At 48.6% G+C, this 23,129-nt stretch overlaps 9 protein-coding genes across 9 annotated transcripts; 3 read left to right on the forward strand and 6 right to left on the reverse strand.

Annotated features, from left to right (window-relative positions):
• Positions 1-745: 745 nt before the first annotated feature.
• On the reverse strand, positions 746-1,782 carry JN550_013650 (uncharacterized protein; the record flags this gene model as incomplete). Its single annotated transcript, XM_049312261.1, has 2 exons — positions 746-1,634; positions 1,709-1,782. 2 exons carry the CDS (start codon positions 1,780-1,782, stop codon positions 746-748), a joined length of 963 nt encoding a protein of 320 aa, XP_049164375.1.
• Positions 1,783-2,304: 522 nt separating this feature from the next.
• On the forward strand, positions 2,305-3,358 carry JN550_013651 (uncharacterized protein; the record flags this gene model as incomplete). Its single annotated transcript, XM_049312262.1, has 3 exons — positions 2,305-2,379; positions 2,437-2,524; positions 2,619-3,358. The coding sequence occupies 3 exons, from the start codon at positions 2,305-2,307 to the stop codon at positions 3,356-3,358; spliced, it is 903 nt and encodes a 300-aa protein (XP_049164376.1).
• Positions 3,359-4,453: 1,095 nt separating this feature from the next.
• Positions 4,454-5,238, reverse strand: JN550_013652 (uncharacterized protein; the record flags this gene model as incomplete). The annotated part of the gene is made up of 2 exons (XM_049312263.1): positions 4,454-4,747; positions 4,807-5,238. The coding sequence occupies 2 exons, from the start codon at positions 5,236-5,238 to the stop codon at positions 4,454-4,456; spliced, it is 726 nt and encodes a 241-aa protein (XP_049164377.1).
• Positions 5,239-7,000: 1,762 nt separating this feature from the next.
• On the reverse strand, positions 7,001-8,130 carry JN550_013653 (uncharacterized protein; the record flags this gene model as incomplete). The annotated part of the gene is made up of 2 exons (XM_049312264.1): positions 7,001-7,285; positions 7,354-8,130. 2 exons carry the CDS (start codon positions 8,128-8,130, stop codon positions 7,001-7,003), a joined length of 1,062 nt encoding a protein of 353 aa, XP_049164378.1.
• Positions 8,131-11,973: 3,843 nt separating this feature from the next.
• JN550_013654 (uncharacterized protein) lies at positions 11,974-13,065 on the forward strand (the record flags this gene model as incomplete). Its single annotated transcript, XM_049312265.1, has 5 exons — positions 11,974-12,139; positions 12,196-12,245; positions 12,300-12,337; positions 12,394-12,771; positions 12,828-13,065. 5 exons carry the CDS (start codon positions 11,974-11,976, stop codon positions 13,063-13,065), a joined length of 870 nt encoding a protein of 289 aa, XP_049164379.1.
• Positions 13,066-13,180: 115 nt separating this feature from the next.
• JN550_013655 (uncharacterized protein) lies at positions 13,181-15,031 on the reverse strand (the record flags this gene model as incomplete). The annotated part of the gene is made up of 1 exon (XM_049312266.1): positions 13,181-15,031. One exon carries the CDS (start codon positions 15,029-15,031, stop codon positions 13,181-13,183), a length of 1,851 nt encoding a protein of 616 aa, XP_049164380.1.
• Positions 15,032-15,922: 891 nt separating this feature from the next.
• On the reverse strand, positions 15,923-16,971 carry JN550_013656 (uncharacterized protein; the record flags this gene model as incomplete). The annotated part of the gene is made up of 3 exons (XM_049312267.1): positions 15,923-16,095; positions 16,168-16,833; positions 16,887-16,971. 3 exons carry the CDS (start codon positions 16,969-16,971, stop codon positions 15,923-15,925), a joined length of 924 nt encoding a protein of 307 aa, XP_049164381.1.
• A 619-nt stretch (positions 16,972-17,590) lies between these two features.
• Positions 17,591-18,996, forward strand: JN550_013657 (uncharacterized protein; the record flags this gene model as incomplete). Its single annotated transcript, XM_049312268.1, has 3 exons — positions 17,591-17,666; positions 17,720-18,144; positions 18,199-18,996. The coding sequence occupies 3 exons, from the start codon at positions 17,591-17,593 to the stop codon at positions 18,994-18,996; spliced, it is 1,299 nt and encodes a 432-aa protein (XP_049164382.1).
• Positions 18,997-19,199: 203 nt separating this feature from the next.
• Positions 19,200-21,088, reverse strand: JN550_013658 (uncharacterized protein; the record flags this gene model as incomplete). Its single annotated transcript, XM_049312270.1, has 7 exons — positions 19,200-19,367; positions 19,418-19,582; positions 19,638-20,011; positions 20,064-20,444; positions 20,493-20,556; positions 20,605-20,889; positions 20,942-21,088. 7 exons carry the CDS (start codon positions 21,086-21,088, stop codon positions 19,200-19,202), a joined length of 1,584 nt encoding a protein of 527 aa, XP_049164383.1.
• Between the last annotated feature and the right edge of the window lie 2,041 nt (positions 21,089-23,129).

The raw sequence follows: 23,129 nt of genomic DNA on the forward strand, positions 1-23,129 counted from the left end.
AAGGATTCAAGAGATGAGGGGAGCTAATCGTAGAGTTAGGACAAACAGCATATGTTGCGATTGGTGAGCCCCTTTGGTCTGCATATCCAAGTCACAGCGGACTAACTACTGGCTCGCTTTCGCAGGCCGCTCAACTTATACAATTGCACATGGAGTCAGCGGTCAGCTCCGGGGTAGAGATGCGGGGACGCTTGCTACACGGGAGTCAGTGACCCGCAGACAAACACGTCGCCGCCGGTTTCCTGTGGCTCGTCCGTTGCGCTAGCCCCGTCCCATCTCAGCATGTAGGCTAGATCCGTGTTAGTGTTCCACATACTGTTTTCGAGGTGCTGAGGACTGATAGATAAACTCTTCGAAGCACAATTGGCGCGATAGGGCTTTCTTCACTGTATGCATAGGTATATAGGTGATGTTGCGCTCCTTGTGCATATAGACCTCGCGATAGCAACTTCTAGTCTATTGAGATGGGGCTCGAACAATTGGTACAAATCAGTGAGTACACCCGTCCGAACTCTCTATTCCGACCATGGTTTGGTGCGCTGGAGACAGGAGCTGCATCTACTGTGTCAATGGCATTGATGTTGTCTCTGTCATGGGGTGAGTGTTTCTAGTTTTCTCGAATGTGAAAAAACATAGACCACTTAACATTCTAAGTGGCGAAGAAAAGCAAGGACCTGTAGCAGTATAAGAACGAGAAAAACTCTAGAACTATAATCGAACAAGACTCCGAAACCAATTGACTCCATTACCGAACCCATCCTTCCTTTCTCATCTCCTTCCCAGTCCACTCCTCCAACCGTTCTGCAAGCTTCCCATCCTTCGCCGCACCGCTCTGCCACCACGGCTCCCCAAATCGCTGGAAAATTTCGAGATAGGTGCCGCTCTGTTCCGCCTTCATATCCCGACTCGCTGCACAAAACACACTGGTCCGCGACCCCTTATCGGCGGGCCATATTAATCCAAACATGCGCATGACCGAGAAAACACTCATCATGCCCGACCCCGACCCCTCCACCGACGTGGCGATATTCGTCTCAACTACACCTGGATGCACGGAAGAAACCCAGATTTCGCCCTCTCCGTTCCGCGCACTGGGAGAGCCAGGGCCGTACGTCGCGTGCAGGTTCTTGGTGTGCAGAATGTTGGCGAGCTTGCTCTGTCCGTAACGCGTCCACGGGCCACCATCTTTGAGCGATAGATCCTTGAAATTGATGCCGCCCCTGGGTGCCGCCAAGTGACCCGATGAAGTAAGGTTAACGATGCGCACACTGCCGGGAGGAAGTGTTTTGGCGGTCCGCAGCATCAGAGGAAGCAGGTGCTCCGACAGAATCCAGTGTGCAAGGTAGTTCGTCTGCCACTGGGCCTCGTGCCCATCCCTGGTCATTTCAAAGGGCGTCGCCATGATGCCTGCGTTGTTGATTAGGCCGTGAAGGGCTGTTTCGAGGGTGAGGAAATGCTTGGCGGCTGCGACGACGCTGGCAAGGTCCATGAGGTCCATCTGTAGGAGGTCGATATTGGCTGAAGGATTCAATTTCTTGATGTTGGTGATAGCTGATATCCCCTTCTCTGCAGATCTGGCGCACATGTAAACATGAGCGCCATGTTCTGCTAGTCGGACTACGGTGCAGTAGCCTCTGTGGTTTGGTGAAATTAGCGATCTCCTTTCGGGCTGAGAGGGGAGAGAGGACAGGGGAGAGAGGAGGCTTACATGCCGGAATTCCCACCTGTGACTATGAAAACTTTGCCCTTGAGATCGGGGAGAGTATCCGGATGGAAAGTCATGTTGAGACTGAGTACTTAGGTAAAATATGTTGAGGTGCAATATCCAGAGACTTATGAGTCAATGCTGTGGACTGAGTGTTATGTTCTAGATGATATGAACAGATGCGTCGAAAACCAGGAGTTGCTACGGCTTTTATATTGCTCTTCTTGAAAATGCCCGAGGTACTTGCATCTTGGATGTTGTTCTGAGCATCAGACATCGTGAGCAGGCTGCATGACCCTTGGACCAATTAGTCCGCATTCAATCGACCAAGTGGTACATGTGTGATGCTGGAGGTCGTGATGCTGGTCCGAAATGTGAGCAGCCTGCATGACGCTAGACCTACTCAAGTTAAACACTGGTAATAGCGACCTCGGATACTTTACCGTCTCACTGACCCTTGTCTGGCTGCGCCTCAGCTCTGGGATCCTAGCGAGCAGTCATTGTGAGCAGGCTGCATAAACCGCCTTGTCCGACCCGAATCATCTTGCCTCCTCATTACCAATCTGACCATCACCGCGATTCGAACGACGGCTAGCACCATGGTTGTTGCGTATCAACCAGCAAACTCAACAGCACCATGCATCGAACTCGCTTTGATGCCACAATTGGCCGAGGTACGTACCAGGCCCCGTTCAATCAGGAAAACGACTTAACTTACTTATCGCGCACAGGCGATCAGCAGGGAAGATGACTGGACTGGGACAAAGGATGGCGCAGCGCGCCGACGGGCACAGACTAGACTCAACACAAGGGCATATCGTAAGTAAGGCCTTGTACTATCTTGCGTCCAAGTTAGGAACCAGGATCGGTCCGGTCAAGGAATACTCAATGATCGAAAGTAACCGTCCAACAGGGAAACGTAAAGCTCTCGCAAAGATGACCGAAGCATCCAGTCCCACAACCGGGTCACTGATCAAATCCGAAGCACGGGTGAACTGCTGGGATATCAAGGAGGAATCGATCTCCATAGTTCCAGCATCCCGTGTCAAGCATCTATACAATGCGAGAAAACCCTTGCTGCCAGATAAACCTAGAAAGGGGCAGTTCAAACTTGTCTTTCCTCTATCTCCAGACCACCTTATCACACTCCTCCAATACAACACCCTCCGCGCCCTGGCCGTCAACCGCACTCTAATCTCGGGCATCCTCTTCACGCCGCTCGACTGCGGTCAAGAAGTGATTCACGTCATCCCCTACCCTGCCAAGCCAGAACTACTCCCGTCAACACTCTTGCCCACTACCTTACAACAGACTGTCCCGCACGGCGACTGGATCGATATGTTCCCGTGTCCTGAGGGACGAGACCGCTTAATCCGGGCCGCCGGCACCTTCGACGAGGATGAGCTGTGGGCCGACTGCATCGGCGGCCTGTATGAGGGCTTTCCTGATGGGGAGATCCAGCGTCGTGGATTCATTGCGTGGTCGCCGCCTTGGGATATTTCGGGATGGGAGATGTCGGAAGGATTTTTGAGGAAATGGGGCTGGTTGGTTAAAGGGTCGCCGGGGGCGTTGGAGGCGACAAATCGTTGGAGGGCGAATAGAGGCGAGGAGCCACTTGTTGATGACGATTGCACATCAAATGCGATTGTGTGATGTTTGTGACTTCCGTCAACTTTTTTCCTTTTTCGTCATCGGCCGGCCGGTATTTTTGGAGCGTTGAATAGTACAATTCCATCAGAAACGGTCTACCTGGCATTTCCCCTCAAGGCTAGTGGGCACTTCCAATGCATTCAGATGTCGTAGAGGAATGATTTTTGCCTCCATATATCGCTCAGCAGAAAGTGGGCAAGTCGAGAACCTGATTATGTATAGGTAATTTTTAAGGTATTATGACGAAGCAAAACCTCCATGAGAGGCATACGGCAGAGCAGTTGATTCGGCAACCCCAGCGGACCGTAAAACTGTGGCTTTTACCGTCATTTCTCGCCACGAACACAGAAAGTGATGCGCAGCCTCAGCTTCTTTCGTTTCAACTAGTTTCGTTAGCCATGACTCGGCTCAAAGACGTATTTCAAGAAACATTTGGCATTGTCGTGATTGACAGCCAGCTTATCCTACACGGGTTGAAGCTAGAGGAAGTCAACTCCTTCACATTACAGCACACCACAGATAAGTCACCTCTTCATTCTTGTACAATTAACAGGCCTCTATCTTCGGCATGTATTAGAACGAGTATTAATTCATCCTGGTATCTGGTTTGACACAGAATGAAGTCGTCTAGAGTTTCACGTCATGTACCCATCAGAGACTTATTTGCTGAAAAAAAAAAGAAAGAAGAAAAAAAAAAGAAAAAAACTCAAGACAGTTACAAGAACATGCGATCAACTGAATAGTACTATTTCGACTGGTCATGTAAACTTAGGGGCCTCACAAGAACGCGTTAAATTGTGATATTCACTTTCTGAGTCTCCTGAGAAGCAAACCAGAAGTATGGATGACAACCACCCGACTATCGGCGTAGGCCGGTTGAGTTTGGTCTGGGGGAGACACGGAGTTCACATCAACGATTGCTCTGCGTCAAGATCTCGAGTGCACTTATTGAGATGACACTGGGAATTGCAATACTTTAGCACCTTTATTGAGAATAGAAGTTTGTGATCACGTTAACCGATGGATTTAACCGGTATCAAAGAGTAGCTAGCTTTTATTGTTTTACTAGACTCAGATTCACAGTCAGAGCATCATTTTTTAAGCAGTGAAAGGAACCTCCACATCGCGAACTGCCGCCTTGCCCGCCTTGGCAACCTCAAATGCGTGGACTAAGGCAGGGTACCAAACGTTGGCCATCTTGGTGTCACCGGAATCATTCGGGTGAACACCATCTCGCAGGTCGCTGCTGCCACTGAAGCCGGTGTACTGGTCGACGACCCAGATGGGTGAATCTGTTGAGTTCTTCTCCTGTGCCCAAGGTATAATCGCTTTGTTCAGATTCTGAATTTGAGTGTTGAAGCTGCCAAGACCCATGGGGATAATTTGGGCAACCTTTTCGAGTCAGTGGTCTGAGCTAACATCAAGGGCCACCCAGGTTCAGGGATACTTACTATGATCTTCATTTTAGGGTTGCTGTCTCTCATAACCTGTACTAGAGTGGAGAAAGCAGCAATAATATCAGTAACAGATTTCCCCTGCTGCACGATATCATTTGTGCCAAGGTGCATGGTGATGACATCCGCCGGATTATTTTTTAGCCACCCGACTAACTGCTTATTGTTCGCGATGTTAATGGCGAGGAACCCAGAATGACCCTCATTGTCGCGGTCGTATTTGGTGTCTTTGCAGTTGTTTTCCGTCTTGCCAGAACCCACCCAGTTCACGCCCGCCCATTCAGTCGACTGCAACTTCTCCCATAGCTTTGCTCGCCAACAAACAATCTCAGTGATTGAATCTCCAAATGGCATGTAGCGCAAAGTTGTGTTTTGCGCCGAAACACCGAGCGCAGCGGCAATGAGGAGGACTGCCTTGAAAGCAACCATCGTCAAGTTGTCGTAAGCGTTGACTGCACTGGAAAAGGGGATATCTATGGTACATCACAATGCATCAAGAAGGCTTTTGTCTCAGCCTACAGATATTGTTATTTATACTGGCTTAGGAGATAAGTTTGCCTCCGAAGAAGTAACCATGAATTTTGCCAAGACACAGCCTGCAGATACGGCCAGGCACCCGGACATGAAGCGGCTGATCCGGCAATGGTGGAAACCCTCCGAGCGGGTAAATGTGACAGCCTCTGCCCCGAATTGACCAATCATAACCACAGGCCGAACTAAAGATATATTAACGTACCTGTCCTGGGGCATTTCGGAGCGTGTCATGTCGTATTTGTAAATTTGTATACGGAACGGCCCAAGAAGGTGTAGTGAAATCGAGAATTGTTGAATTGCCGATATCAACAGCCGAAATAACCTAGGAACCATCACCAACGATAGCATAGTCCAGGAACGCTTAGCAGAACACCTGCATTTGACGAAAGGCGCCCTACTCCTGGTCACTCTCTTCGTTACTAAGGTTACCTTGCTTGCTTGTAGACCCACGGGTGGAAGGATGCATATAGTCATACCAAGGATCACCAAGTGTTTAGTTGCTGGATTGGCCTTTCGAAGTTGGATACACATTTGCTATAGGCGGATTGTCAACCATTCTCATTTGAAACAGAACGAAAATCTATATAATCTCCGGAATTGCTTGTTGAGCTGTTGTCCCTGAAGCCTCTGGATCAATTCTTGCAACAAGAGGAGGGACACATGTGTCTGAGGGCGGTGTTGAGCATGTGGAACAGATGCTAGTCTGGCGGTATAATCAAATCACATTTGATATGTAGTGCAATGGAACGTAACACCGCTATTCAAATAATAAACCTTTTTGCGCGCTTGTCATCGCGCTACTTCATTCCCATGCCGCATTGAATGCATCTAACAACATTCTGGATAGAGGACCGTTGAGTTCTTTACCATACTAATAATTTTATCCAGAAACGCACTGACTGGGTATGCAACCTAACAGTAGAGGTAAGTCATCACTGTGCCGTCATCCTTGTGTGCACGACTTAGTGAACCCCTCATCGGCGTAGGGGGGCATAGCTCCACTTTGAACCCTGGACGTTGTGGTAGGTTTGCCAAGCGTAGTACCTACGCTACTTTACTAGCATCAAATAAGCCCCAGCGAATCATCACGAAATAGTCTTCGTGGCTCAGTTGGTTAGAGCGTCAGTCTCATACTTCTCATATGTATGACTTGATAACTTCAAGATATCTGAAGGCCGCGAGTTCGAACCTCGCCGAGGACATTTTTACTCGGGTCATCTTTTTGCTCTATATTGCAAACCAACAAACACATGACCACTGTTTTCGTAAATCAAAAATCCCGCGCTTTCAGCTGAATTTTTTTTTTTACCATCAAAGTAAAACCAACCGGTATAATCCTCGCGCTATGGTCTCTTTGAATTCATTTTCACTGACTACAACTCGGCAGTGAATAAGACTGCATCGTTCGTCCTGGTGTCCATTGCATTATGAAGTTCGGGGAAAACCTTGGGAGGATATTTCTATCATAACATGGACATGTGGATGGGTCATTATGTATCGGATTCGGCAAAGCCTTCTTTCGCTTCTTGGTCGTGTACCCAAGTGGAAACGATGCGCCATATGTGGTAAAGATAACCTTTTGTTCAAGTGCCGTGGATTTTTCATCATGACATCAGCTGAGTGCCAATTTGTAGTGACTTGTATTAAGAAGGCCTACTTAGTTGTCGGCAATTTTGAGCACCGCCTTGCCAAATGCCTTGCCAGTGAACATAGACAGGAAAGCGTCATTAGAATTGTCGAGACCCTCGAATCTCGTGTACCTGGATTTGACTGACCCATCAGAGATCCACTTGGGCATATTCTCTCTGAAGCTGTCGATGTTCTGAGGGTAAATATTGTGATCCCAGTAGATGAATCCTTGGATCAAAATACGACGTCGGAAGATCTCAGACAGGTTAGTGACACCATACTGCTCCTCTATCGACTTGTTGTATTGAGATGCCTTTATAATGTTAGCCGCACTTAGTACGGATATTATTGTTAGGAGGGAAGACTTGCCATGCCACAAACAATAATGCGTCCAAACCATTTCATGTTCTCGATGGCGGCTTGGAAGTGATCTCCGCCCACATTCTCGTAAACGACATCCAAACCATCAGGTGCGAATCTCTTTAGCGCTTCGGAAATCTTTTCGTTACGATAATTGAATCCCGCATCTGCCCCCAGCTCCTCGGTGACATATTTCAACTTGTCGTCGGAGCTCACACTGGCAATGACTTTCATGCCTTCCTTCTTGGCAAGTTGAACAACGATCTCTCCCACGGAGCTAGAAGCGGCGTTGACCCAAATCGTTTGACCTTTCTCTGGTTTTACCAGGCCATAGAATGAGTTCCACGCAGTCATACCAGCGAGCCCCAGAGGTCCGAGGTAGTGGTTAAGATCGATGTTGTACTTGTTCTCGACCTTCCAGACGAGAGGCGCAGCCATTGGTCTGGCCTCGATCAGCTCCTTTGGAATAATGCCATACTCCGCAATTGGCATCATGCCTTGCATCAATTCCCCTTCCTTGAATCCTTCATTTTCTGAGCGGACGACCTTAGCGACGGCGAAATTGGTAATGGGCTGGTCTAATTCGTATCCGGGTACGTAGCTCTGGAATGTTGGTCCTCGCATGCGATCCCGCTGGTGGGGATCGAACCCAACCTCAAGTAGCTTCACAGTTACACCACCGGGAGGGGGCACCAGGCTCAGAGGCCTATCCTCGATGGCAGTGTGGACACCCAGTTGAGGAAGCTCAGTGGGAATCTCCTTGAAGACCCACGTCTTGTTGGGTACGAGTTCTGCCATGTCATATGGTCGGTTCAGCCAAAGAAGTCGGTGGGATGTACGGACGCAGAGCTGAGAGCCCTCAAATTTTGTACGTTGAGAGTGCAAGCCTTTTTATCCTGGATGATGTTGTGGTGCGGAGCACTCAACCCGCACTGGGGCTTCCGGCACAGTGGTTCGACATCTGCGATGCATTCCTCGACTGGTATCCACTTGTAAGGCTCTGAGATGTAAGCTGACAACATATGTAACTTTTAATGGTCCACTGATGGACCGAATACTGCAACGTTACAGGGTACTCCTTGCCTCCTTCCCCAATGCTTCGACGCACACTCCTTAAATATGACCAATAAAACGCTGCCTTCCGAGGCCAGGCCGAGGTCATTCTGTTGATCTTCACTCAGACCGTACTCTACGCCGTGCTGCACAAGCGGATTGCCAGGGGGGGCTTTATCTACATAGTCTAGCTAGCCTACGGGGCACCCACTCTACCCGTTTGGCCTGCTCCGTTGTTGAAGGAGACCCACCATCTCGCCGAGACAGCGGAATTCAGGTCTTAAAAGGCGGTAAGTAAACACGATTTCGCCCATGTGGTAAAAGCGATATATTATAAGAGAATGGGTATGAGTTACATATTGGAGTCCATTCGCTTTGGTGATACTCTGTGATTGTAGGATGCATGCATTCAAAATAATCACACGCTAAAGCGATGCTCCACGTCAGAATTCATCTGATGATCCTGATTGATCGTAGTATGTTACATACATCTATGTATATGTAATGATAAATAATAATGGATGTTTTTAGTATCGGATTCGGACCCAGGTGTTGAGTTCGGATTTGTGGCGTTTCGTAGGTTGTCCCTCTAGGTAAGACAACTAATGCAGTGATCTGACCCCCCGATTATGGTTAATACGTTAGTCCTATACGCCGTCTCTGCAGTATCTCGGCAATGAAGGTGCAGGTAATTATAGACTTGTTCTGAACCACGTTAGCAAGTCCTAGTCTGGGTAGAGCTTTGTATCAACCTACTACAAACCAGCTTCAATCTCAGCGCCCTTGTGGTCCCCCTAGCGAGCAAAGAGTGAAGGAGGACATTGTGAAAAAGGTCGGCAGGAAGACCAAGTAAGTGTATTCTGCGTTGCTTGCACGGGTTGTCAGAATGCAAAAAATGCCTTTGGTGCGGTTTCAAAAAATTCGGTGGCGTTTGCAAACTTGGGAAGAACTTCAATTGAACAATCGTCAAACCTGTGGTGAGGAATAATGTGAACTCACTGCCTGTTGCCTTGTGACGTAATTTTCCCCTCCCTCTCCCCACTCGGGAAGAAAAAACACAGCGATCGACATTCCTAAAATAATGCAAGTTCAGATACTCGGGCCCGGAGGGTTCGGAAGAAATTTATAGGCATGCTAAGCCACTTGTCGCGACTTTGCATTGCGCCTGGAAGCAAAAATACGGGTCCAAGCCTCACCAAAGGATCAATGTTAGGTAGATCGATCATATAATCAATTTTGGCTCTCTGCTCAGCTCCCAGTCCCCAAGCGGGGATAGTTTCAACATCGCCTTCAATTGGGCCGGCTACAGCAATTAGTCAATCTAATGCATGGATGATTTTGGAGGCGCATGTTTGGTTACGGTAACCTGTAAATAGCATTGAAAGAAGTCCACGCCACGGGCATGTGCTTTTGAAGTGAGGTAACACTGTCCCGGGATCAAGAAATGGCTTGCACGATGGCGCGCACATAGGTAGGGGCAACTGGACGCTAATTATAGAAAGCCCATGATCAACCAAGTGCATCCTCGGAGTACTGCGCAACTGGTTGAGATCACTGGGGCCAAGTATGTGATACACTGCGTATGCTGACCTACTATTGGTCCAATACTGCTGTCGGAATGGATTATTGCTAACAGATTACTCGTGGATTATACTTGATCTGCAGCTTGCTTGAAGGCATCTTCTGAGTGAAAAAGCGTCCATCTCTAAACGGGTAGCTTCACGCTTGCAAGAATTTCCAGCCCAGGACATTCCTGCCTTCTCTTCACAGCCAGCTTAGTCCTGCGTACAAGGCCGTCACTCAAATGAAACGGCTATGTGCGGAATCCTTTGACCTATCTATTTAATACATATTGCGATGTATCTATTTACAAAAAAGGATGGTAAAAAGATCAAAGCCCTCAAGAAGGTGCGTTTTAAAGTCAGTTCGGAAGCAGGAACCAAATCAGCCATTGAGTATGCGTACAAGAAGCTGGAGAAGAGCAATAGCGATGACTTACTGTGAAGAAACCTGACGATAACAAGAAGGAAGTCTTCAAGAGCCTTTGCGACACAACTTTTGGCAAGATTTCTGGACCCTACCACGATGATTACGACACTGGTAAGATTAAGGAAACCAAGGTCAAGGATGGTCATATCCGAAATTCGTTGGAGTTCACGTTGGATGATTAAGCGTTTCTTACTGCATCGATATGTTATGAAACTGGAGGCATCAACAAGGGTAGCACCATACGACTCGTGCTGTCTTTATTTCGATTCGGCATTTTATTGATTGTTTCCAAGTCACATTCGAGGGGGGGGAATTCCATTTATCATTTTCACATGACTTACAATATCACGAAGTTCCTTGGACCCCATTTTGGGCGTTGTTGGGCTCATGACCCATTCCACCCCCAAGATCAGGTTAGAGGCACTGTGCTATTGATGCCAAAATAGTCTCTACCATATTCAAGATTTTGGAACAATTTACAGGATATCATTCTAAGAATGTCCGATGCTCTGGAATTCGTGACAACAGTATCTACTGGCAGCCACCAATGAGCTGTGAAACCACAGCAGGGTGCATCATCCAGAATAGGACTATGACTTTTCGATGCGTTTCCGAAACAATGGGACCATGATTGTAAAAAGTCTTCTCCTTACACAAGCAGCGCAGGATATTCGTGTTATTATTCCAGACAGATGGACATCCCCCTTTCGTCTGCATAATCGGCCGGTAACTCTCTTGATGCACCTCTTCCATCCAATATGCCGTTCTGTGTTTCGTGACCAACAATATTCTGTGGACGATTCGGCCGCGAGAATACGGTCTTATAGAGATTCTTAATACGGAGAGGAGACCTAGCTGGAAGCTAGGTTTTTCAGATATCAGTCAGCGCATTGTCTAAGACTGTGGACCAATGTACCGAGCCAAGGACGCTCCCACTCCCCCACTTATACAGCATCCCCATGCAACATAGCGTCAATTGCCTCTTGTGAAGCTGGCTAGAAGAAAGAGTGTCATCGTATGCTGTAGAATCATTGAAGAATTTCAGACTCATGATGCGTTTCTAAAAAGCTCTGCGAGACAAACTATAATGTCAGGCGTACTCCTAAGTTTGTATCATCTTAGGTATGCGGTGGCCGAAGACGCCCGAGTGCCCGAGAGTTTGCTGTTGAAGCTGCGGAAATGAATTATTTAGACTTCGGCCCTAAGGTTGCGCTGTAACGGTTCAGTGGTGGAAGCCAAAATGCTGAGACGCTGGTGTATGATCTCCCCTGCCGCCCCACCGTGTCGGCTGTTGCCGAAACCCAGGGGCTTCATGCCTTCCCGCCAGAATATTCTCAGCTAAGCCGGACTGGTTACCCAGGCCCATGCCGCAGAGCCTGTAAAACCACATTTTTGACTTTCGTCCGATGTTAGAACTTTCTCCTGCCAAGCTCGCACGCGGTAAACTGAAATTGGGACCAGACGATTTGCCATTTGACCATATAACGTGCCAATCCCCGTCCATTACTTGGAGGGATATGAATCTTGTCGTTGTTACATTTTGTTTCTCATTTCTTTGTCATTCTTTTTCATATTCACTCATTCCCATCTAGTCTGAAAATGGCAGGCCGTCTTTCCCTCGTTTTTCTGTGCTCTGCCTTGCCGCTGCTTGTTGCGTCGCAACAGTGCGATCTGCAATTCGATGGTCGGGTACCATCGAACTTCGTTGCCGCAACATTTGACAAGGCCAATAACGTCTTCAACCCGGATAATGTTTTCGGGCAGAGTATGTGCAATTGCCTTGGCATGTACAATGAAGTTTCCAGCGCTAAGCCGTCCTAGATTTGACTCTCAGCCAGGTTGTTCAACTACAGAGCAACCTTTCGTCACTGGTAGGCCAACATTATATGCTTAGCGGTAATATTCAACTGATTGAACGCCTTTAGTTTGATGACAGGACGGTGCCGGTTGAGGTTACTATTAAGTGAGGACGTCCTAGTGTCGACAAGGATGCATCCGTTTCGCTAAATGATCCTACAGTGACGAGTCTATATTTGCACCAAGTGCGACCAACATTCAGAATGGTTTCCGTCGTGCAGAGCTACTGATAGCAAGTAACAATGGCACGGACGCGTCCACCACTGGCGTGAAGACTTTGCACTTCAGCTTGAAGAAGGACTCTAACCGTCCCCTGAACCTGACTCACGAGTACCAACTGGTCTTCCTAGAGAGCAGCGATTTCAGTACCAATCAGGTTGTGTTGAAGACGGGTACTATTCTCGGCCAAAATACACCGGATCCCGACACTCTCCAGCTTTTTGGAAACGTCAACTCGAACCCGGTTCAAACTTTGTTCAGTACACCCTTCACGGCGGGCGTGTTCCACAACTTTGCAGTGACGCTCGATTTTGGTTCTCTGTATGTGGATGTGATGATTACAAATGAAACTGGCACTAACAAAAATATGTGGTTAGTACAACCCAAGTATTCTACTCTCAAGGATGCCAAGCACTTGTTGCGCAAACCGATGCACTTGCGAATGATGTCAGCGGCCAGGGTCAATTCCATTTCGGCTTGTTGAAGAAAGGTCTCAACGGGGGAGATGATATTGTTCATAATGGTGAACAGGAGGCCGGGATTAATGAAGGTATCATATATGGTGGTATCTTCGAAGAAGACAGTTCGACTGGCTGTATCAGTTTGTCTCGGTAAAGGGACCGACACTATCGTAAAGAAGGTTTCAGGCGAATACACCGAAGATAAGAGGGGAAAACATGCTGTTAGCTTTGCTGCAACGCCAAACTCCTAGAACTCCACCTTATACCATCTAGACTAAAGCCCTAAGGAAGTCGTTGAACTGTCCTACAGTTCCTAGACCCGTGACACAGTCGTACCCTGCATAAGCGGCAAATCCAGGAACTGTATCATTCTTGTCGTATATGCATGGGTAGTTACTCCCCAAAGAAACATCCAAAAGTGTTTTGCGTACTTCAGGCTTATACAACAACGGATTCAGCCATCCAGTGCTACTCTTTCCCATCTTGATCCTCTCTTCATTGACCAGTGCTACCAGCGCCGCGATTACAGGGGTACTGGCGCTTGTCCCCCGTACAGACTGCTCTTCCCCTCCGTTTTGTACCACGAACAACTCGCCCGGTGCACTGATATCAGGGATCGCACGGCCGGTCGAGTTATAGTAACCCAACTGTGCCTTGTCTAGGGCTTTGATATACTCGTCCGCAGCGCCTTTCTGGAAATCAGGAGCCGCAAAATAGTTACTGAAGCCTCCGCCACTGATCAGTGATGCTTCGAGTGGAACCGCAAAACCTGTTGCACCCACAGCCGTTACGTAGGGGCAACTGGCCGGGAACACTGGAATGAACATCCTACGACGCTGCCCGTCTCTGCTGTAGCACTCTCCGTGTCCCGTCCCGCTGGCTCCACCGTCACCAGAAGCCACGAAGACGGACGTACCCCGAGCACTTAGCTGTGCAAACAGATCGCAGACTTTTGAGGCATACTCAAAGGGAATACCCGTTTCATCATCGCCGTACGAGATACTAATGACATGCGGTACTTCGTTGTCAGGGAGGCCCAGGAAGTACTGCAAAAAGTCTAAGAAAGGCTCGTTTTGGTTTTCCGGAGACCCGACGGGCAAAAGGGTTCCATTAGAATCCAACTCTGGACCCCGGCCACCCATGGCCCAGTATGTGATATTGGTAGGATAACCGAGTGCCATTGCGTATTCCAAGTCTAGGCTAGCTTCCGTGCCAGCTGTTTCGTTGGGACTTTGCGGGTTAGTAGCATTACCCAACAGCGCCAGGCTGAAGTTATAACCTTTGGTCTGTATACCAGGGGCATACTTGTTCATGAATGTTGATACATCATCGTAGTGTATGTACTGTTCCAGGAATCCGGCGACCGCAAAGCGCACTGGGGAGGGGCCGGTGCTGTAACTGGTGTCGTTTGAGTTGGGTAAGCCATATAGTTTTCGTAGACAGTCTGGCGTGACACCGTCAGGACAAGGCTGATTCTGATTTCCCTGATCTTGGCGCCCAGCCAGCTTGTAGGGCCGATATTTTGCAACCCGGCGCACCACATCGCTGCGTTGCAGACTTCCAGAAACCGACCGACTCTCTCGTCCCGCTTTGGAATGAGAGCGCGCCGGCTTGACAAAGTGCGATAAGGGGTGGATGAATCGAATGTCCCCAGCTAGGTGGTCAGGAATAGTGTATGATCGTGCGCGTAGGTGCATCGAGGATCTTCCGAAAGAATAATGCCCAACGTCAGCGTTCAAGAGATCTCGGACAAGCCCAACGGTTGACCGAAATTTTATAGATGCTCCCGAAACTCTCGCATCGTGAATACCGCTATCTCTTAGCCACGAAGAAATCGAGCGCACCGCATTCTCATCTGGTGCTTGATACGCTGCTAACTCATCTTTTGTCAAATGGTTCCCATATTCCGCGTGGCTCGGGTCACTGATGGCGGCGAGTCGGGTCTTCAGATGCGCTAGTCGAGGCTGATTCAACTCAACTGAAAGATCAATTATCTCCGTTGGACTGGCACGTTTCTCATGTCTCCAACCCGACGGCAACTCAGTGTCGCCGGCAGGAATAGTGACTGATTTAGCGCTGGCTACAGCTGTGAGCGCTGCTGCCAACAAGTAGAATCTCATAATGAACGAAGTTGTCCTGGAATGTGAATGAGTGAAATTGCCCAAACGACACCTAAAAGATCCGCAACAAACCAGCAACCCTTTAAGAAACTGACATTGCTCATTTTGAGAAACTTGCTGGCAGCATCTCTAGGCTGCTTTCGGTGGCATCCACCGACCCCAAAGGATGAGGCAATGGCGTCGTGAAGGATCTTCGGCGCCCTCAATGGTACCCGACTGATCCAATGACGTGGAAATTTGTGCCTGGGTGCCCCAATGCTGACACCACGGCCAGTGAGCCTGGCGGAAATCTACGTGAGACATAGAAAATGAGAGGATAAATAACAAGCCGACTCAATAATGATCTTCGTAATCAAAGCAAAATGGTATTTGATCGACGTTGCCTGCACGGTTATGGCTTTCACAGCGAGGCGTTGTGTTGCTTAATTTAGCATTGGCTTGCAGTGGTGCGTTTTTCAACGTCTGCTAGTGGCCAGGTGTAGCGTCGATCCTCAGCCGTCTCAACCTCAGCTTTGTCTCTGGACACAACGTGAGAACACAAGGCTGCATCTGGAATGGAAGAAGGAATAAAACGCAAGAAATCAATGACGCAATGCTCACCCTCCACGTCGACGTGACCGTCCTACCATACGCGGCCACCAGCACAATCAACAGCCCCAGGCAGGCCCCGGTTGTCGTTCACTGATCGCACCCTCAATGGACGAATCAGCATCCATCATTCCTCAGCCCGATGCTCGGCCTGAAGTCTATCACTGCGCACTGAATTTCTCTCCTATGAGTTCTTCGCTCAATTTCCAAAGTCGGTCCGCAGCGACTGGGTCAGCCGCATGCGCAGCGGGGGCTTTGATTTGGCAATCCGACAGGAAGATGCCGGGATTATCTACAAACACGTCAGCCACAGGGTGCGAAAGGAAGCTCGGCATACGTGCCGTTGAGCTTTGGGTCCAAGGCCGCGACCAGTGTTGTTGATGATCCTTCGTCGAGCGATTTCCAATACGATATTCCCTTCGCTATGGCTGCTCTATGTTCATCGTCCTCGTCCCGGCCAAGCTGTGTGTGGATACCTTGAGGTTCAGTTAGCTTGAGCCTTCTTATTCGGTGGGATATCCTATTCTGCCTCATTTCAATTCACTTACCACCTGGATGGACAGCGTAAGAGGTTATGCCAAATGGTTTCAATCGTTGCTGGAGCGAGAGGCTGAACAGAACATTTGCAGTTTTGCACTGTCCGTAAGCTATGACAGGCAAGTATCCATCTGGCATCCTCCTCCCGAACGCCGGGGGCATTGGAGACGCTGGGGCTTCCTCCGCGGGCACCTGTTTGCCCTCCATGTTGTAATCACTGAACCGAATTGGTGAGAGACGATGACCCTGACTGCTCAAGTTAATGATTCGAGTGGCACCGGGTGCGGAATCTTTGGCCCCAGCCTTCAAAAGGGGCAATAAAAGCTTTGTAAACAGGAAGTGTCCGATATGATTTGCCCCAAACTGAATCTCGAGACCCTCCTTGGTCAACTGTCTCGACTGCATCACGAATATCCCTGCATTGTTGATGAGCAAATCCACCTTTGGCACCAATTCCGCCGTTTCCAAGCCGGCATTGCGGATCGATGCTTGGGATGCAAGGTCAAGAACCACTACCCGCACCTTGACACCAGGATAGGAGGCTTCAATCTTTTCAGCTACAGCCGTCATGCGCTCTTTGGTTCGTGATGCTAGGATCAACACTGATGGCTTCTGCGATGCGATGGCGATGGATGTCGATTCTCCAATGCCATCCGGCGCAACACCGGTAATCACAACTTGAACCCCTTAGCGTTCCACGTAGGGCCATGGGATTCGATATTTGGGTTACCATTCTTTCCTCGAATCTGATCAGAGAAGACTCTGGCCACTTCCAATCCAGACGTCGCCTCTCCCCAGTTCTCATTGGACGCCATTCTGGTGGAGGGGCAGTTGAATAGGACCGCGGCAAAACTGGTCAAAGCTCTCAAGTTCGTCTGCACAAGTCTTTTCAATACAGAGCGATGAGCTGACTTAGTGCTGATCCAATGCAATGCTGGGAGGGAGTTTTTTTACGCCCGACGCCCTTCAGAGTTGTAGTTTGTGTAACTGCCGCCTACCTCGGGAATTCATGCCCCAGCCCCGTCAGCTGGGGGATGCACGGCGCTGAGAAGAGCTTAGCCTAAGTGCGGAGTAACCCAGCTCTCACCTAGATGGCTTCACGCGTTGGGCTCTGAATAGCACAGTCGGATGGCACCTCGCTTGGAACTTGTCGGGGTAGCGGCAAGGCATTTGGGGTGCTGACCAACCTCGCAGCGATCGCATGATGCCCCCACCCCCGCATACTCCCCAAGCAGAATCTCCAGCAGGTAAGGTAAGGAGTAACGCCAAGAGGTACAAGTGTCTTGGTTTAAACGGAAGAGATCTGCCGAGGTGCTCTGGACGCCGTATGAGATACAATCCCGCGTCACAGCACATTTCGACACCGGGGCTGCATGTCAAAATTACTGGCTCATTCTTGAAGTGCAACTTTGCGGGTGATGGTCAGCCACTGATATGGCTGCTAACGGAATTGTGAACGGCTCAACTGAGCGACCCAAGACTGGGATCAAAGTAATAGTGGTGGGAGCAGGTACGAAAGCAAAGTTGACCTACCCTTTGACATGGTGCGCTGATTCCAGGCAGGATTCGGGGGCCTCGGTGCGGCGATAGAGTGCCACCGCAACGGGCATGATGTTGAGATATACGAAGCATTCCCTGAGCTGAAAGCTCTGGGAGATATTATCACTTTCGGCCCCAATGCAGGACGGATCTTCCACCGGTGGAACAATGGCGAGGTCGCTCGTGAGATGCGGAAGTACAGTATCGACCTCAGAGCCTACGGCTTCAATATACACAAATATGATACTGGAGAAATCGTCTTAAACCAGAAGACCCCAGAACTGGATGAAACTGCTCCGAACTTCAATGGTCATCGGGGAGAGCTTCACGGGGTAGTGTATGATTATGCCACAAAGCAGCTCTGCATCCCCATTCATCTTGGCAATAAGATCCGAACATACTTCGAGGATGAAGATAAGTCTGGAATTTTGCTGGAGACAGGAGAAAGAGTACGTCAGATTGATACGAAGACCCCGCCAAGAAGTATTCTAACTGCGTGCCAGATTGCAGCCGACGTAGTGATCGCAGCAGATGGCGTCCGGTCGAAGGCGCGTCAGTCCGTTTTGGGCTATGAGGATAGACCCAAGAGTAGCGGCTACGCTGTTTGGCGATCATGGTTCTCGAACAAGGACATGATTTCTGATCCGGAAACAGCCCAGTTCTGCAATAATGGAGACACCTTCAACGGGTGGATTGGTCCCGACATGCACTTCCTTTTCAGCACCATTAAGAATGGGACCGACTGCTGCTGGGTGTTGACCCATCCCGACGAACACGACATTGATGAGTCGTGGAGCTTTCCCGGCAAGTTGAGCGAGGTACTTGAGTCTGTCAAAGACTGGGATCCAATGTGTTCTCGGATTATATCCAAGACGCCCGAGGATAGACTTGTTGACTGGAAACTGGTGTACCGAGACCCCTTGCCTACCTGGGTCAGTCCCAGCGGACGGATTCTCCTACTTGGAGACTCTGCTCATCCTTTCCTCCCTACAAGCGCCCAAGGTGCTGCTCAAGCCATTGAGGATGGCGTCACGATTGCGACCTGCCTCCGGCGGGGAGGAAAAGATAATGTTCCGTTGTCTGTCAGGGTTCACGAAAAGATCAGATACGAACGAGTTAAGGCAGCCCAGAAGACCGGTGAGTCAACTAGAGATATGTGGCACAAGACAGATTGGAGCAAGGTCAAGGAGAATCCTGAAATTATCCAGTTTCCACGTCTGACTTGGATATTCGAACACGATGCGGAGAAGCATGCTGAAGAACTGTACGACAGTACTGCGAAAGAGATCACAGTCCAATAGATCCACCATCCTAGATTATCGACTAGCTAAAGAGAAATGCACATTTTTGTCTGATTATAAAGCATGTTCATGCAAGCTTGCTGTAATCGCCCTTCTCCCCGTGCTTGCCGTTCTATCTGTACTCGCCGCCTTCGTAAATGCCGCTGTGTTCTCCATGCATATATGGTCCGAATACATATCCAACTTCTCCTTTCATTTCCAATTTAGACACGCGATTCAGTAACGCCATTCTCGTTGGAAGTTGGTGTGCTGACATGGCCTTCTTCATGACTTGTCTGTGGTTTGATATCGTGCGTCTTCTCCTCGAGTACCGCATGCATACCAGTGCACTTATACCCGCGAAATTTTCTGGCCGGCAGACGGGCCTCGAACTATTCCAGTCAGTTAGTGATGATTACAACTCCTGAAAAGGTAGACATACCATCTCGTCGATTTCTTCCAAAGTCCGGTCTTTGACTTCGGGCAGGAAGAAGAAGATCCACGTCATACAAATGACGCATGAGGGAGCCCAGATATACCCATACTTCGGACCCCAATTAAGTGCAAGCGGGTTAATAAAATATGGTGCCGTGAAAGTTGTTAGCCACTGGTCTCTATCAGCACTATTCACGGCCAGTATATCAACGGTCTCTCAAACTTACCGCAAAAAGGAAACCGATGGCCGTGGCCAAGCCGAAAGTGTAGGACCGCAGACGCTGGGAGGGCAGTTCTCCTCCGCATAGCCAGGCGTACGGAGCTATCATCCAGTTATACCCAACAATATAGATGATGGATAACCCAACGATCGCCTTCCCAGTCTTCTGAGTCCCAGGTTCAACCGTGTACACAGCAGCTATGGCTAACATTGCGATTCCACAAAGAGCAAAACCAGTCATCATCATTACCCGGCGATATCCGATTCGTGTAACCAGGAAGGTGTTGAGAAGCATTGCAAAGACACCAACTCCAGTCAAGATGCAAGAGTTCTGAAAAGCATCGCCTACGTTTGCCATCTTGAAGAAATAAGTGCCATACGCTGCAAAACATCAGCAAATTGTTGACTAGAGCCACAAAAAGGGATGGCTCACATATTACAAACATGGAGCCCGAGCCAGCTTGCGTCGTTAGTCCTAACACGGCAAGCAATGTTCTCCGTCGATCAACCGGGTCATTGAAACAACTAATGAAATTGGTTTTTGAATGAAGTTGAGCTTCCGCGGCCAAAGCAACTTCCATCTCTTGTAGTTCCTCAGCAACTGCCCAGGTATTTGGGCGTAGCCATTTCAGAGACTTCTCGGCTTTCGATATTTGGCCTTTTCCGGCCAGCCATCTTGGCGACTCGGGTATAAAGAAAAGTCCGAGGGAGATGACACCGGGCACGACGTACACAATGCCCAAGGGTACGATGTACGCGTTTCGAGTCGGGTCCTTCGAGGCGGGGTAGTCAATTATAGTTCCTATGAGAGATCCTGAGGACGAATTAGCGAGTGGCATGATGGTACTACCAGCGAACTAACCAAGGGAAATCCAGTACGAAAACATCGCAATTCCCATGCCTCTATATTTGGCGGGAAGGGTTTCCTACGACTCCCATTAGCACAACGCTCCAGCCGCACCTCCGACACTTACCTGTATATAAAGTTGACAATGTGTCATGAGCAGTCCATTGGCAAGACCGATAATCAGTCGGCCGGCATACAGGACACCAATGCTTGTGGTGACTTGCATCATCACGGTGGCAATCACAACCCCAAGGCAGGCAATCCACAGTGACATCTTGCGCCCAAAATATTCCGAGGTGAAACCGGCCGAGAAGGAGGCAATGAAGGCTCCAAGAATCATCAGCGAAGATATGAGCTGCTGGCGCTCCGGCGAAATATTCCATTTCCCATCAGGGCCCAGCTCTCCAAAGACCTCGTAGATGTTAGTTTTGAGCGTCCCATAAGAGCGAGTCACTGTGCCTCACCTCCAAGAAAGGATCCATAGCCTGCAGACCACTGATTATGCCAAAGTCAATTCCATATTGGAAAGAACTGAGTGACACGAGCGTTGCGGCAGCTAATGCTCGCCAGTGCGCCTTCAGCTTTACATCTCCTTGCGGAACGTGGGCCATGGCTCCAATGCCTTTCCTTACGCTGATAAACAGGTTGTCTTTGTTTTCTAATAGATATCACTTTTGCCCTTTGTCGACTTCGGACAAGTATTGGGAAGTTGATGGCCACGTCGCTACTTTCCATGCGAGCCTCGGATTATATTATAGCTCTTTGGTCACATCCTGGCACATGCACCCCGGATCAGCAGCAATCCCCGTATGGTTAATGCATTTGGCCTGCCCTATCACATTTGCCTATTGGTCACGGCAGATGGTTTTGATGAAACTTCCCCGCACATCTGGCCTCTGGGCGGTATGGTGGCAACGGCGGCTAAGTGACGGCACATGCTGCAAACGCCATTTCTCCAAATTTTGTGCATCCACGCTCCATTAGGTTGGGGTGCTAATTAGAATTGGGATGTACATGTGAATAAAAAAACATGGTTATGGTCTGCCACCGGGCGCAGGATAAGTGGTCCGTACCTTAATATTAATTGAATGCATTGATTACATTATAAATACTAATCCTATCGTCACAAAGCACGATGGCGATGAATGACCTTAGAGGTCGATTTTGGCTTCGTATCAGAGTGTCTGCCATTTGGTAACTTGCTCTTGTACGAACCCAGCATGCCCTCGGACTCTGACCCCGAGCAATGTTGCTATGTTTCCGTTGTATTCTAAGACATTTCCCACCCTGTCCTTGCATTGCTGTTTCAGATATTGCTTTACGTATGATATCTTAGTACTCTCATCCTAATAGTCATACATAGATTTTCTCAATATTCCAAGTGCTTAAGATAGCGTACAAGTCCATTGGCTTCGGCAGTATTATCTTCTCCATATACCCCGTGTAGAGAGTTAGCTCATGTCAATGGATTTCAGACCAAAAGAGCGTCGAAGTCGTGGGTAAGGATGCAATCATGATACATGGCGTATACAGTTTCCCTCAATAATTGTCGATGCCAATTTGGCAATTCAACCACACTGTATCATAGGCTCTTCTATTATACTGGCCATGTTTTATAATGCCAGAGTGGTAATTTTGGCCAGATTTCTTGTGAACCCTTTCTCAGTTTCACTACTTCTAGTTTTCTGACGTTCTTACAAATTGGCTGTCAAGGTGCAGATGGTTTATCTGATATATAACCCATGGTCGAACATTCAAGTACTGTCGTCATGATGGGACGTCATGCATGCATGTGTCGTACACCAGCAGTTCAGAACTTCGGTAGCTGATATCGTCTGAGGTATCTTGAAATGTAAAATAATAATAAATACAGAATTTCTTTTCCGTTTATGAGGCTGAGTACTAATGGCTTGTCGGCCCAGCCTGTGTAACAGGGCACTGTGTCGCCAGCCACAGGGCCTTAAGCCACTTCGTGGCGTATCAGCAGTCTAAGTATCTACATCTACGTAGGTACTTGAATCCATTGTCATAGAAGTGAATTTCTACGACCGTGCACAGAAATGAGAGTGCTATTACTATTCAAATCATTCAGAGACGATAAATAAAAGAAAACAGTGTATCATCTCAGGCAAACTTCCCATGGCCACATTCAGAGCAACATGCCCCCGCCTAGTGTCTTTACCAAAAATGAAGTGTCATTGTATCTGTGGCGTTAGGTTCACTGAGCCAATAGGAATTACGATTGGGCTAGGACATGGTATACTACGAGTATATGCGGTACAATTCTGATAACACCTGTCGTCAGTAGTTTCAGAACTGTCGGCGGTGATCGATCATCATACGGAAGTGACTTGACTGGATCGTGTCTGGACCGCCCCCCTTGAGATGAGATTAAGTTTTTGGTGCACTCCGGCGACGATAATACAGTCTTTCGTTCTCTATTAAGTGAAGTGGTCCAGTAGTAACTTCATATACATAAAATCATGCCACTATGACAACATTGTTAAGTGGCTTATTTCATCGAGGAACCTAGACATATAACGAATACCTTACATGATATAACCACCAGGGACTGATATTTAATATCCTTTTTTTTAAAAAGGGGCTCCGATGATAGAAAAAGGTATCCAGAAAATCGCGTTGCACTTGTCT

The sequence above is a fragment of the Neoarthrinium moseri genome (assembly GCF_022829205.1).
Source record: "Neoarthrinium moseri strain CBS 164.80 chromosome Unknown scaffold127_Wmoseri_CBS_16480, whole genome shotgun sequence".
Lineage (NCBI taxonomy): Eukaryota > Fungi > Ascomycota > Sordariomycetes > Amphisphaeriales > Apiosporaceae > Neoarthrinium > Neoarthrinium moseri.